Source organism: Microchirus variegatus (assembly GCF_963457635.1).
Source record: "Microchirus variegatus genome assembly, chromosome: 16".
Taxonomy (NCBI): Eukaryota; Metazoa; Chordata; class Actinopteri; order Pleuronectiformes; family Soleidae; genus Microchirus; species Microchirus variegatus.
This window is the reverse complement of record NC_139817.1, coordinates 19,677,762-19,692,762: the sequence shown is the minus strand read 5'-3', so window position 1 is coordinate 19,692,762 and position 15,001 is coordinate 19,677,762. Positions and strand designations below refer to the sequence as shown.

Here is a 15,001-nt window from a genome sequence, read left to right as displayed (position 1 = left end):
GTTATTCTAACAATGACGGAGGAAAGGGCAAGAATGTATAAAGAACACATTTTGATAATGAACACTATGAATTGTCATTATTTGTATATATTAAATCAGTCATGCTGTAACTACAGCGATTGTAACAGCCTGTATTGATATAACAATGATCATTGAGACAGGGGTCTCATTTCAACCAAGACACGTATAAGATAAACTACAGGCTCTTCATTTCGTTTTTATCCCTTTTTTTTTTTAAATCTTTAAATGACTCTGAGAAGTTGCACACAGCTTTGCTAATTTGAAAACATGTGACCTCAGTTCTACAGATAAAAGATTTGATGATGAATAATATATTTCATGTTTAGAAATAAAAAGTTATGTGAATCACAGCCAACAGTGTCAAATAAAATTTGATTTGATTCAATTCCGTTAGCCTACATATATTTTAGGACAGGGAAAGTCTTCATCCATGTGTATTTTATTTTCACTCTTGTTTTGTGTCAAGATTCCTGCATTTTTATAGTTGCTCCAGATAATAATGATTGTTCTCTGAACCCCTTCATTTAGAAGTAATTTAACAATTTGCCTCTCAGACAGGGTTTAAAACAATATCTATATATCGCACCGCTCTCCCCCAGGGGGGCCCACCCCACTGTTTGAGAAGGACTGAGTTTGACCAACTTGTAATTGGCAGCATCTGTAAGCACCTACACACCGGAAGAGCAGCACAGTTTACTGCTTTTATATATTATTTTAGTCATGTGTTGTCATATCAATATCTTTCATTAAAAATAAATAAATAAAAAATGTAGAATTAATTATTTCCTGTAATTAAATGGAAAAATTCTACCCCCCCCCCCTTCTTTAAATGTATCATTCTTATATTAATTTATTTATAAATCACTTGGTAAAACAGTGAACACATGATGAATATAAAAATGTCAAACGAGAGGTGAAATGTTTTATTAGAGAAAATGAAAACAAGTCCAGTTCCAAATTAAATTTAAAATTGTATCTCTTTTAAAATAATACATAACATACAATAACTCACACATAATTTGAAACAGGTGGATTCTGTGTGTGACAGTAACAATCAACTGTTAAGAATAAAACATCACAACACGTGATCAAATGTCTGTTATAACGGCACTTTTCAGACTTTCAAGGTTCAGCTAAGGAGAAATAAAATACATGTTTTTACATCTTTTTTTATTTTAAATTTTTTTAAAATCAGTGATGAATTCATAGATGAATTTAGAGTAATGGAGCTGCCTCCAATGCTTTGACCTTAGCAGCAAAGGTCAGGACCCTCTTCTCCACTTCAGCGTTGATCACGGCCTGAGACGCTCGTGGGTTCTGACGGACAAACTCTGAAATGCCAAGGATGCACTCGCTCTGCAGGGAACACACACACAGAATGAGCACCATAGCGTAGAACACAAACACACGCACACACACACGCACACACACACACACACACACACACTTTTTCGGGTTAACTGGCACTTTGTGAAATATAATTATTAATTGTGTCGTGCAATAGCGCCGATACCAAATTATTTTTTTTGTCTACACTGTTGTATTGTATACAAGCCTTTATATAGCTAGTAAAATAGTCATTGATTTTCCAGTTTGTCTATGGTTGTCATTTTTAAGTTCTAATTCCTTTTTTGAGCAAAGATGGCCCACCCACTTTTGCACTGGCCCACCCAAAATATTATTTCTGCCTACGCCACTGACACACACACACACAGAATGAGCACCATAGCGTAGATGACACACACACACACACTACAGTGCAGCTGTGATTGAGGAACAGAACCTTGAAAGCGTCGACTTGGTCCTGGCCGCTGATCCGGTTCAGCAGCTCTCTGCCCACCTGAACACCTGTGACTGCAGCCAGAACGCTGCGGTCCTCATCCGTCTGCGAGGACAGCCACTGCAATAGCGCCATCTGCATGAAGGACAGAGACATTTTAAACATTTGACTTCTGAGCAGCAAAGTTTACGTTGTAAGAACTGATTTCTCCTGAAGTGCGACGAACAAACTTTAACTGTAAGAACGTTTAATATTAAATATATAATTATTCATCTGGTTATGACCTGAACTGAGGTTACACAGAGCTCTGCACTAAATACACTTTGCTGTTGAATAACGTAAAGTTTGAACAAAGTCATTGGAAGTGAGTGAGTAATATAATATAGTCTATGATTTTCTTACCTGTTGAAATAACTGTGCGTTCGTCATTTCTCCTGAACGCGACATGACTAAAACACGCGTGTACACAGATAAACACAGGAAGCAGGGATTTAAAACGATCTCCACTAAAACCTCGAGACTTAACCTCACGCAACAAACAACAGCTAAATCCTCACTTTGACACAAAAACACAGAAATATACGAAGATTGAAGCGACTTGAAAGGAAGACGAGCAGCTGCACTTCCTGTTTACGTCACTTCTTCTACGGTGTTTTTTCAGAGATCCTGGTCTGCTGCTGCTGCTGCCCCCAGCGGCCAAAGCACGAACATACATTGAATAATTAATGTAACTTTTTTTAAGTTACTTTGTAGAGGAATAATTTGATTATGACTTCGATCATTATTGATTCACAAATGCTGCTTTTTCAGGTGGAAAAAGCATCAGTTTATAATAAAATAAATAGACAGTATTTCCCTGAATAATGTGCAAGTACCATCTAAGGTGAATACATGAAGACATTTATTTATTGATCTTTTTGAACAAACACCCAAAAAACAGTGATTTAATTATTTGACATTCATCACACTGAGCACCTATCTGAAGGTCAGAGGTCAGCTCTTGGGTCTTTGGATTTGACGAAGGATCCCAGCTGTTTGGTGTTGACGTCCCTCAGCTGCTCCAGCTGTCGCTGTCCTCGCCGGTACAGATACTCGATGTGCATCACGTCTGTTTTCTTGATGCGAGCGTTGTCCCTGAACTCGTCTCTGATCCGTGGGATGAAGCCTGGCTTGTCCCGCCCGGCCCGGAGGAATTGACGGTACAATGCCAGGACCTGCTTTTGTAGCTTACTGTGACGCAACATCGAGAGCCAAACGAGAAACACACTTCTTCCAATGTCCACCAGTCCAACGTGTGATTAATCTGAAGGGAATCAGCTGATCACCGAGTTCTTTAGTGTGAGACCCACACTGATGGTGATGTGGAGGACGAAACACCTTGAACACATTTGTCTCTTCACTGTTTTGTCTTATTGCAGTCGAGCTGGAGGGGAGCGAGGCGAGCTCTGATTGGCTGAGAGGTGAGAAGAGCTGTTCAGGGAAACTGCAGGAAAACAAAAACACACACTGTAAAATAAAGGCAACAACAACATCAGTGCAACTACGAGAAAGAGGAACACACAGACCAGGATCCTCACAGACCAGGATCCTCACAGACTAGGATGCTATACATACATATGCAGTGATATGCAAAAGTTTGGGCACCCCTGTAAATTTTCATGATTTTTTCTTTATAAATCATTAGTTGTTTGAATAAGACATTTCAGTTAAATATATCATATAGGAGACAAACGCCGTGATATTTGAGAAATGAAATAAAGTTTATATGATTTACAGAAAGTGTGCAAGAATTATTTAAACAAAATTAGGCATGTGCATAAATTTAGACACCACAAAATAAACATTTTGTGCATCCTCCTTTTGCAGAAATAACAGCCTCTAAACGCTTCCTATAGCTTCCAGTTAGAGTCTGGATTCTGGCAGAAGGTATTTTGGACCATTCTTCTTTACAAAACATCTCCAGTTCAGTCAGGTTTGATGGTTTCCGAGCATGGACAGTCCGCTTTAAATCACACCACAAATGTTCAATAATATTCAGGTCTGGGGACTGAGATGACCATTCCAGAACGTTGTATTTGTTCCTCTGCGTGAATGCATTAGTAGATTTTGAGCAGTGTTTAGGGTCGTTGTCTTGTTGAAAGATCCAGCCCTGGCACAATTTCTCCTGGACATTGTTCTCCATAATCTGCTGATATTGAGTGGAATTAATGCAACCCACAACAAGATTCCCAGTCCCTGCACTGGCCACACAGCCCCACAGCATGATGGAACCACCACCAAATTTTACTGTAGGTAGCAAGTGTTTTTCTTGGAATGCTGTGTTCTTATTCCGCCATGCATAACGTCCCTTGTTTTGCCCAAATAACTCTATTTTAGTGTCATCAGTCCACAGCACCTTATTCCAAAATGAAGTTGGCTTGTCCAAATGTTTGTGGCGGGTGCAGAGAAAATACTTTTTCTGCATTACTCTTCCATACAGCATCTCCTTGTGTAAAGTGCGCTGAATAGTTGAATGATGCACAGTGACACCATCTGCAGCAGGATGATGTTGTAGGTCTTTGGAGCTGGTCTGTGGGTTGACTGTGACTGTTCTCACCATCCTTGGCCTCTGCTTATCTGAGATTTTTCTTGGTCTGGCACCTCGGGCCTTAACTAGAACTGTGCCTGTGGTCTTCCAATTCCTCACAATGTTCCTCACTTTATTTCACTTCTCAAATATCACTGTGTTTGTCTCCTATACGAGTCAAAAGTTTTAGAACAACCCAATTTTTCATTTTTTGTTGTGTGAATTTGAAGCCATTGAAGTCCAATTAAATAGTATGGTTGAATTGAAATGGTAATCAATGACACCTTGACTTTCTTCTTTTTCTTTTTACCTCTAGCAGTTCACTACTTACATTTGTACCAGTTCAAGCTATTCATCGGACTTGAATGGCTTCAATTTCACTAAAAAATACTAAATAAAAATGGGGTGTTCAGATGTTGTACGTGTTCTGCTGTAATAGTACAGAGCTGGTATTTGTAATACTCTAGTACCAGCAGTACCACAACAAATATTGCGGTAAATACTGTGGTATCAATAGTAGGCATACCATTATAAATACTGTGGTGTCAGCAGTACATCAGATTACTATTAATGCTACACAAGTGTAAGTGAAACAAACACGACTACAAACGTTGTTACAGCTGTAAAGACAAGCGTGAAAGAACCAGAGTCACGAACCTGCTCGACTGTGACGATGAACAAATGGAGCAAACCCCACGACAGCAGCGTTAACTCTTTGACTTCTATTATCTGGACTAAATTACACAAATGTGACCTTACAAATTACAAAACGTTACGTCACATAACCACAAACACGTGACTTGCTACAATATTTCACAATAAAACATCAACGTGAATTCCAAAAGCGATTCAAAGCTGGAAATACACCAACAAACAATTTCATACAACGTTTCAGCTTTTGGTGTAAAACGAATTTAATTAAGTCTCAATCATTTATTATAAAAACATTCTGGATGGGGAAAAAAACACGCAAGTACAATTATTTTGAAGGTCGCAACCCGGAAGCAGAACTCCGCGCTCCTTGTTTAGGTTCTGGGTTAAAGATTATGTGAAAACGACAGAAGCAGCAGCAGCAGCAGCAACAACAGAAGCAACAACAGAAGCAGCAGCAACAACAGAATCATCAGCAACAACAACAGGAGCATCAGCAACAACAGAATCATCAGCAACAACAGAAGCAGCAGCAGCAGCAACAGAAGCAGCAGCAACAACAGAAGCAGCAGCAACAACAACAGGAGCATCAGCAACAACAGAAGCAGCAGCAGCAACAACAGGAGCATCAGCAACAACAGAAGCAGCAATAGCAGCAGCAACAGAAGCATCAGCAACAACAGAATCATCAGCAACAACAGGAGCATCAGCAACAACAGAAGCAGCAATAGCAGCAGCAACAGAAGCATCAGCAACAACAGAATCATCAGCAACAACAGGAGCATCAGCAACAACAGAAGCAGCAATAGCAGCAGCAACAGAAGCATCAGCAACAACAGAAGCAGCAGCACCAACAGAAGAAGCAATAGCAGCAGCAACAGAAGCATCAGCAACAACAGAAGCAGCAGCAACAACAGAAAAAGCAGCAACAACGGAAGCAGCAGCAACAGCAGAAGCAGCAGCAACAACAGAAAAAGCAAGCCGCAGCAACAACAGAAACAGCAGCAACAACGGAAGCAGCAGCAACAACAGAAGCAGCAGCAACAACAGAAGAAGCAAGCAGCAGCAACAACAGAAGCAGCAGCAACAACGGAAGTAGCAGCAACAACAGAAGAAGCAATAGCAGCAGCAACAGAAACATCAGCAACAACAGAAGCAGCAGCAGAAGCAACAACAGCAGAAGTAGCAGCAGCAGATTACAGGTTGGTCTTATTTATTCCCGTCATTAAAGAAATATCTAGTTTTAATCTCACCCTGGATTAAATAAATCTAAATTTTGGTTCTGGCAGAATTCAGAGCTCTGAGCGTGTGGATATGATGGAGGACGGGTCCTGGCAGGTTGAGGAGCAGGTGGAGAGGCTGCTGAGTGGACAGGGGTCAGAGGTCACCACCTGTGACGTGGCCCTGGATCAGAGCAAACCAGCGACTTTGAGAAAGAACGTGACTTACATCGTCTGTGCCGTCATCTTCAACCAACAGGTGAACATCTGAACATCTGCAGGTGAACATGTGAATATCTGAGAGGTGGTGTTGAGAAGAGAGGAAGTAATTTATGGCACGTGTGTGTGTGTGTATCTTCAGGAGGAGGTGCTGATGGTGCAAGAGGCAAAGCCGGACTGTTACAGACTGTGGTATCTTCCTGCAGGGAGGGTGGAGGTGGGGGAGAGTCTGGAAGAGGCTCTGAAGAGGGAGGTGAGACACACTCACTCACTCACTCACTCACTCACTCACTCACTCACTCACTCACTCACTCACTCACTCACTCACTCACTCACTCACTCACTCACTCACTCAAACCTACCTACCTACCTGTGTTTGTGTGCAGGTGAAGGAGGAGGCGGGGTATGACTGTGAGCCAATCACGTTGCTGCTGATCCAGGAGCAGGGACCACAGTGGATCCGCTTCATCTTCCTGGCTAAAGTCACAGGTCAGTGGTCAGAGGTCACATGGACCAAGCTCATATCACATAACATAACATAACATAACACATCCATGGTTTTATTTTGACCTTTGACCTTTTGACTGACACGGCATAGAGTTGTGATGAAGATGCATTTCTTCTGTCTCCCTCTGTCTTTTTCTCTTCTTCTGTCTTCTTCTTCAGGTGGGGACATAAAGAACCTGTCAGCAGCAGATCAGGACTCTCTTCAGGCATCGTGGTGGGACAAACAGTCGGTCCTCCCTCTGAGAGGACGAGACATCCTTAGTCTTATTGACTGTGGACTCAAGTATGAAGATGTTTGAAGAGATAGTTCCATTTTTTTGTGTGGTTGTACGAGGTTCAGACTCAAGACTGTGCCGTGTGTGTGTGTGTCCTGCACCTGTGTTGTCTTCAGGTACCTTCATGATCCGTGGCATCCTGAGACGTTACCTGTTGACCTGAGCTCTCGCCACCTGGTGCAGAGACTTGTTCTTGTCTTCACTAACGCTGAAGACCAGATCTGGATCCTGCTGATCAAAGGTATGAAAGTGAAAGTTGTGGGTTCAATTACAGGCTCCACTATTCTACATGCGAATGTGTCCACAGGCACAGAAGACACTTAACCCCACATTGCTCCTAAGTGTGAAAGATGAGTGAATGAGTGAGTGTTTTATAAATCCAGACCATTTAAGTGTCTAAACTCAGGCTCTGGAGTCAGCAGTTAATATTTCACACAAACACAGGGGTATAATTGTGTGTCTCTCCTGCAGCACCAGTGCTTCACCTCCCCACAGCAGCAGCAGTGAAAACCCACGCAGTGACCTGGGCAGCAAACATGGTGGTGCAGGAGGCCATGCCGTCAGTGTACCACGACCATGACGTCAACACACTGGGTGTCTTAAGCCTGCAGCACAACGGCCGGCAGCACGGGAAGAGCGACGGCGTGTGCTTCAACACCCTGGTCAAGCTGGTGCCAGACCACGTTCAACGCAACGAGGACGGAGAGACGGTGTGGACACAAACTGCACAACCTCCACCTGTAGAAAACCCTCGATACGTGTGGTTTGAAGTTCAGAAACCAACGCTGCGAGAGAGACTGCTGGAAAAGACCAAAAAAACCTCAATCTTACCTCTTCATAGCCTGTACTGACCACAAGGAGGCAGCAGAGACTCTCTCCTGTGGGACAGTTACTGTACATAATAATAATAATAATATATAAATGTATATATGTACTGTCTAATTGATTGAAAAAAAGGAGTTTATACTGAAATTAAAGTGTCATTACATTTTGTTTCACTGTAAAATTTAATCTCGTTTCAGGGGAACTTATATATATATATAAATGTAACAGGAACTTTGTTATGGGCTGAAATATATGTGCCACCAGGAAACTGAATTTGAATCATTTATATTTGAATTTGAATTGCTAAACTTGAATTATTGCATTAAAAAACTGAATCTGAATAGTATAATTTGAAATAGAATTTTTCAAATTCAACACTCCATATACTGTATCTTCGCATTCAGTTCAGTTCTCACAATTCAGATTCAGATTATTGTGACAGACGAAGGAAGAACAATTGAGTGCAGATACAGGATAATCGCTTTTTCCCCCCGCCAGAACAGCAGAGAAAAAAAATAAAACCCTGAAATAAATATTTTTTCTGTGTCCAAGAACACGGTTATAAGATCAATTGAGGCGAGAAATTAGTCATTTCGAATTCAAAAATGTGGCTTGTGTATTAAGATGTGATGTATTTCGGCAGGGTGGGCCGTGCCTACTCTAGGCTGTCAGGGAAAATTTGAGGTTGAGTTAATGTGATTTGATTATTTATTTATTATACTTTTACTGTGTACTTTTTGAGTGTAGCAGATTGTTCTCATCTCATCCTGTCAAAATCCCTAACAGAGGACAAGGTTAAGTCTATTTCGCCCATCTTTAACATGGAATAAAAAGCTTATTTTACATAAGTAGTACAATATTCATACACTACTGAACTAAGTACTTCCCAGACTACCTGTGTGAATAATATCAAGTACTTTTACTGTGTACTTTTTGAGTAATCCTCTGTCAAAATCGTTAACAGAGGACAAGATTAAGTAGATTTTGCCCTACTTCGACATTGAATTAAAAGCTTATTTCCCATAAGTAGTCCAAGATTCATAAACTACTGAACTAAGTACTTCCCAGACTACCTGCATGAATAATATCAAGTACTTTTACTGTGTACTTTTTGAGTAATCCTCTGTCAAAATCGCTGACAGAAGAAAAGACGAAGTCTATTTCGCCCAACTTTAACATGGAATAAAAAGCTTATTTTACATAAGTAGTCCAAGATTCATACACTACTGAACTTAGTACTTCCAGACTACCTGTGTGAATAATATCAAGTACTTTTACTGTGTACTTTTTGAGTAATCCTCTGTCAAAATCCCTGACAGAGAAGATTAAGTCGATTTTGCCCTACTTCGACATTGAATTAAAAGCTTATTTCCCATAAGTAGTCCAAGATTCATACACTACTGAACTTAATACTTCCAAGACTACATGCATGAATAATATCAAGTACTTATACTGTGTACTTTTTGAGTAATCCTCTGTCAAAGTACCCAACAGAAGAAAAGAAGAAGTCTATTTCGCCCAACTTTAACATGGAATAAAAAGCTTATTTTACATAAGTAGTCCAAGATTCATACACTACGGAACTTAGTACTTCCAGACTATCTGCGTGAATAATATCAAGTACTTTTACTGTGTACTTTTTGAGTAATCCTTTGTCAAAATCCCTGACAGAGAAGATTAAGTCGATTTTGCCCTACTTCGACATTGAATTAAAAGCTTATTCCCATAAGTAGTCCAAGATTCATACACTACTGAACTACATACTTCGCCGACTACCTGCGTGAATGATATCAAGTACTTTTACTGTGTACTTTTTGAGTAATCCTCTGTCAAAATCCCTAATAGAGGACAAGATGAAGTAGATTTTGCGCTAATTCGACATTGAATTAAAAGCTTATTTCCCATAAGTAGTCCAAGATTCATACACTACTGAACTTAGTACTTCCAGACTATCTGCGTGAATAATATCAAGTACTTTTACTGTGTACTTTTTGAGTAATCCTCTGTCAAAATCCTTAACAGAGGACAAGATTAAGTAGATTTTGCCCAACTTCGACATTGAATTAAAAGCTTATTTCCCATAAGTAGTCCAAGATTCATACTCTACTGAACTAAATACTTCGCCGACTACCTGCGTGAATGATATCAAGTACTTTTACTGTGTACTTTTTGAGTAATCCTCTGTCAAAATCCCTAATAGAGGACAAGATGAAGTTGATTTTGCCCTAATTCGACATTGAATTAAAAGCTTATTTCCCATAAGTAGTCCAAGATTCATAAACTACTGAACTTAGTACTTCCAGACTATCTGCGTGAATAATATCAAGTACTTTTACTGTATACTTTTTGAGTAATCCTCTGTCAAAATCGTTAACAGAGGACAAGATTAAGTAGATTTTGCCCTACTTCGACATTGAATTAAAAGCTTATTTCCCATAAGTAGTCCAAGATTCATAAACTACTGAACTAAGTACTTCCCAGACTACCTGCATGAATAATTTCAAGTACTTTTACTGTATACTTTTTGAGTAATCCTCTGTCAAAATCCTTAACAGAGGACAAGATTAAGTAGATTTTGCCCTACTTCGACATTGAATTAAAAGCTTATTTCCCATAAGCAGTCCAAGATTCATAAACTACTGAACTCCTCTGTAGGCCAGGGTGAGAGGGCGATGGTTCAGTCCAGCTTTCCTGAGCAGTCTGATGAAGTACAGTCTCTGCTGGGCTTTTTTCACTGTGGCTGTGGTGTTGCAAGCCCAGCTCAGGTCAGATGTGACCTGCAGTCCCAGGAATCTGTAGCTGTCTGTCCTCTCCACCTCGGCCCCACTAATGAAGAGAGGCTTTAGAGGGGGAGGTTTCTTCCTGAAGTCCAGGATTATTTCCTTGGTCTTGTCTGTGTTGAGGAGGAGGTCGTTCTCATCTCCATAGACAACGATGTGGTTGACCAGGGCCCTGTATCCTGACTCGTCTCCCCCCTTGATGAGCCCCAGGATGGTGGTGTCATCAGCGTATTTAATGATGATGGAGCTTTCCTGGGTGGAGACACAGTCATGTGTGCACAGGGTGAAGAGTTTTGGGCTGAGGCAGCAGCCCTGTGCTGACTCTGATCTCAGCAGACACCCGTCCTCCCATCTTCACTGCCTGTGGCCTTTCGGTCAGAAAGTCCGGGATCCAGTTGCAGGTGGGAGTAGGGACTCCAAGGTCTGCCAACTTCACGATCAGTCTGCCTGGACGGATAGTGTTAAATGCAGAGCTGTAGTCCAGGAAGAGCATCCTGGCATACACTCTGCTGCTCTCCAGGTGTTGCAGGGTGTGGTGAAGAGCCAATGCTACAGCGTCGTCCACTGATCTGTTGGGGCGGTAGGCGAACTGGAGGGGGTCGACAGTGTCTGGAACCATGTTGTTGATGTGGGTGATATGTACATATATATGCGTATATATATGTATATATATTAGGGATGTAACGATACACTCGACTCACGACTCAATATAGTTCATGTTTGTTTGTTCACGATACGATTTTCTCACGTTTTTTTAATTTTTTTTTATCAAAATGATCTACAGACAAATTATGACCAAATAAAATTATCTTTTATTTGTAGGAAATTTTATTTAGAGGAGCTTTCTTTACAGAAACTCTGTAAAACAGTTTGTCCTCTTATAAAAAGTGCAACTTACATGGTCATCTTAAACAACAATACATGAAAAATATCTCCTTTCTTTAGAAACACTCTCACAAGTAAACTGGTGTTAACTGTTGTCCTGATAATTTCTTGCGCTCTTGCGTTGTTATGGGGGAGAGGAGATGCAAAGCCTCTCGTCAGGGTGGTTTGCCCCCTCTGCAATTTTTGCTCACGAGGTGGCGTAACGTTACTGTGGTGGCAGCTAATATGCTGCTGCATGTTGCTCGTGTTGCCGCTATATGTTAGCAGTCTCTTGCAATATTTACATGCTGTTTTGATTCTGTCTGTCCATTTCTCACCGGTTGAATATGTGTATATAGGGAATCCAAAATGCCGCCACACAGGTCTTTAAACTTAATGGGTCACACTACAGGGTCATGTACTATCACCCTGAAGTGGAATTAGTCTGTGATAACAGGGCGTTTCCTTTTAAATTGAATCCAAAATCATGTGTAATTTGTGTCGAGTGTTGAGGGTTATTTTGTCACTTAGAAATGGGACACCCCTTAAATGCAGATACGTCTTCAGACTGTAGGGGGCAGAATAACGCGAAAGCTGCGTCCAGTCTGTCAACTCCAAAAACAGAAGAAGAAGAACACATTTATGTCACGATTATTTATTACGATCCGTTTGTCAGTCAAGTTATTAGGTTGTCAGTTAGTTATAAGATGATACTCATACAAATACCACAACCACGGACATATTCAGCTGACAGTTACCACACACCACGGCTTATTGAAGGGTAAACGATAGCAAACGATCGTGTGTCCGCACCGGCCGGCTATTGACAAAAGATCGTAAAATAAAAATAAATGTGACGCAACAATAACGTCAGTAATCCATAATATGGGCCTAAACTAAGATAATACAATGGTTTTCATAATTATTATATCTCTATTAACAAAGAAAATACTTAATTTGTAGCGTACTCGTTTCGCTGCTATCGACGCCATCTTTCTTATGTGAAAACACGCAATGCATCTTGGGTAGCCCTTGCTCCCAAGGGGGGTCTCGGAAAATCTCAATATTGAGGGCGATACAGCCCTTAAACTTGCCCCTCAACTTAATTTTTCTGAGAATCGGGACAGCACTTGCACTAGAGGGAGCGCGCATTTTTGAGCTTGAGGATTGAGGGTTAAGCAAGGAAGTGGAATTCACCCTAAGTCTCTCGGTTGGCCTGGGGAATGCCTCGGGATTCCCCCGGAAGAGCTGGACAAAGTGTCCGGGGAGAGGAAATCTGGGATTCTCTGCTCAAGCTACTACCCCCACGACCCGACCTCGGATAAGCGGTAGAAAATGGATGGATTGATGGATGGATGGATGGATGGATGGATGGATGGATGGAGGGATGGAGGGCAAGTTAGATTTATGTGGGTACCAGCGCATGTAGGGGTGAGGGCGAATGACAGGGCAGATAAATTGGCAAAGAGGTGCATTAAAGAAAGGAAAAGTAGAGATGGAAGTGAGTGTCAGTCAGAGGTTAAGAGTGTCATCTGGGGGAAAATCAATAAAATGTGGCTAGAGAGGGTAGAGGGAGGCATTTGCATTAAATACAAAACAGCATCAGGGTAAACAGGGCAGGTATGAGACACAGAAGAGGGGAGGTAATGATAATGAGGTTAAGGTTAGGGCATTGTGCGCTGAATAAGTTACTTAGATTAATAGAAGCAGCAGACAGGATTGTGTGAGAGGTGTCAGGAAAAGGAAGAATCTGTGGAACATGTACTTTTGAGGTGTAGGGCATATGAGGCACATAGAGTGGTGATGAAATCTAATCTAAAGAAATTAGGAGATCAATAATTTAACTTCAAGGGAGTAATGGAAATGAGGGAGAAAGCACAACTCAGGGTAGTAATACATTTCTTAAGGGATACAGGGCTATTTCATGGGGTATAATATAGGATAAAATTGGGAAATATGTAGGGTAAGAGTATGTGTATGGTGTGAGGGTGGCCTATCTCTGGTCCACACTCCAGAGCAGAAGGGGGTGGTAATCCCACAGATGGATGCCAACCGTCGTAAAACTAAAAGAAGAAGAAGAAGCGAATGAATAGTTGAGACGGCGACCAGAGATAGTGAGCGTGTTGAATGTTACTGTGCAATCGGCTAATAAAGCCGAATTCTCTTCAGCAAAAACGGCCTGTCGTGTGTGTGCCACCACGTAACAACTGTGGAGTAAAGTCTTGGCCGTTCCCAACCACGGTCAGGAGATAAAGCAGGAAAGGTTGATGAATTCATTAATAATGTGTTCGTCTTGATTTCAACCTATCAACGTAAAGCCGGCAGATCCTGTATCTGTGCTCGATTGTTCTTCCTTCATCCTTGAACTACCCAGACGTCTGTCACAGTAATTTGAATTGTGAGAACTGAATGCGAAGCTATATGGAGTGTTGAATTTGAAAAATTCAATTTCAAATTATACTATTCAGATTCAGTTTGTCAATGCAATAATTCAAGTTTAGCAATTGTGTAGCGAGCAAGCACAATGCTGTCTTTCCAGAGAGCATGCGCTGTTGCCCACAAAGTGACACAAACTGAAGATAAACGTGTTTCACTTCTCACTTAACACTCGTCCTCATGAAAAAAGCAACTTTAAACTTCGACAATCAGTGACCAAACAAAAGTTTAAGTGTTAAAATTCAACACCGGACTTGTGGGTCTGAGGTGAATCATCGAACACACAATAAAAGATGTTTGTGGGATTAAAGTTCCCAGCATAACTTTGATCACAGTGAAGTAAAACTCATCCACTCACTCATCTTACTTATGCTTGATTTTTATTTACTACCATCATCATCATCATCATCTTCATCGGCATCCTCTTCCTCATCATCATCATCATCATCATCATCATCATCATGTGTGGACAGCTTCCTCCTCCGTCTTCACCTTCCTGATGAAGTTGTCATTAAGGTTCTTCAGGTGCTTGTTACGGTTCTCCAGACGCACCAGCCACCCGTCTCTCAGCCTGAAAACACACACACACACACACACATATCCACTGGTGTTTATGTTGTAAATAGCTTGTGTGATTTAAGCTTTAGCAAGTAAGATTTATTGATTCAAATTATTAAATGATCATTATGCTTTAATGTTCATTGACTTAGATCAGGGGTTCTCAAAGTTTTGATACCTGAGGGCCAATTTAGGAACCCAACATTGGACTGAGGGCCGCCAAAGGAAGAAAAACGGAAAAAAACCAGAAAGAAATCCCACTTGTAATAATTTTAATGACCAGATTCTACTGCAGTTCT

The 15,001-nt window shown here is 41.0% G+C and overlaps 2 protein-coding genes across 3 annotated transcripts; one reads left to right on the top strand and one right to left on the bottom strand.

The window, feature by feature from the left end:
- Positions 1 to 937: 937 nt before the first annotated feature.
- Positions 938 to 2,428, bottom strand: LOC310938223 (uncharacterized protein). 2 transcript variants are annotated; one of them, XR_014593029.1, is made up of 4 exons: positions 2,204 to 2,428; positions 1,805 to 1,936; positions 1,133 to 1,377; positions 1,000 to 1,079 (listed from the first exon to the last, which is right to left on the bottom strand). XR_014593029.1 is itself a non-coding variant. In XM_083902700.1 (3 exons), exons 1-3 carry the CDS (start codon positions 2,246 to 2,248, stop codon positions 1,237 to 1,239), a joined length of 318 nt encoding a protein of 105 aa, XP_083758826.1. In that variant the 5' UTR covers positions 2,249 to 2,428; the 3' UTR covers positions 938 to 1,236. The 2 variants fall into 2 exon arrangements, 1 of the variants encoding a protein (XP_083758826.1); XM_083902700.1 differs by having other exon boundaries at positions 938 to 1,377.
- Positions 2,429 to 5,464: 3,036 nt separating this feature from the next.
- Positions 5,465 to 8,090, top strand: nudt18 (nudix (nucleoside diphosphate linked moiety X)-type motif 18; the record flags this gene model as incomplete). The annotated part of the gene is made up of 7 exons (XM_083903070.1): positions 5,465 to 6,220; positions 6,308 to 6,497; positions 6,600 to 6,710; positions 6,844 to 6,946; positions 7,124 to 7,247; positions 7,356 to 7,480; positions 7,711 to 8,090. The coding sequence occupies exons 2-7, from the start codon at positions 6,333 to 6,335 to the stop codon at positions 8,088 to 8,090; spliced, it is 1,008 nt and encodes a 335-aa protein (XP_083759196.1). The 5' UTR covers positions 5,465 to 6,220; positions 6,308 to 6,332.
- Positions 8,091 to 15,001: the final 6,911 nt, after the last annotated feature.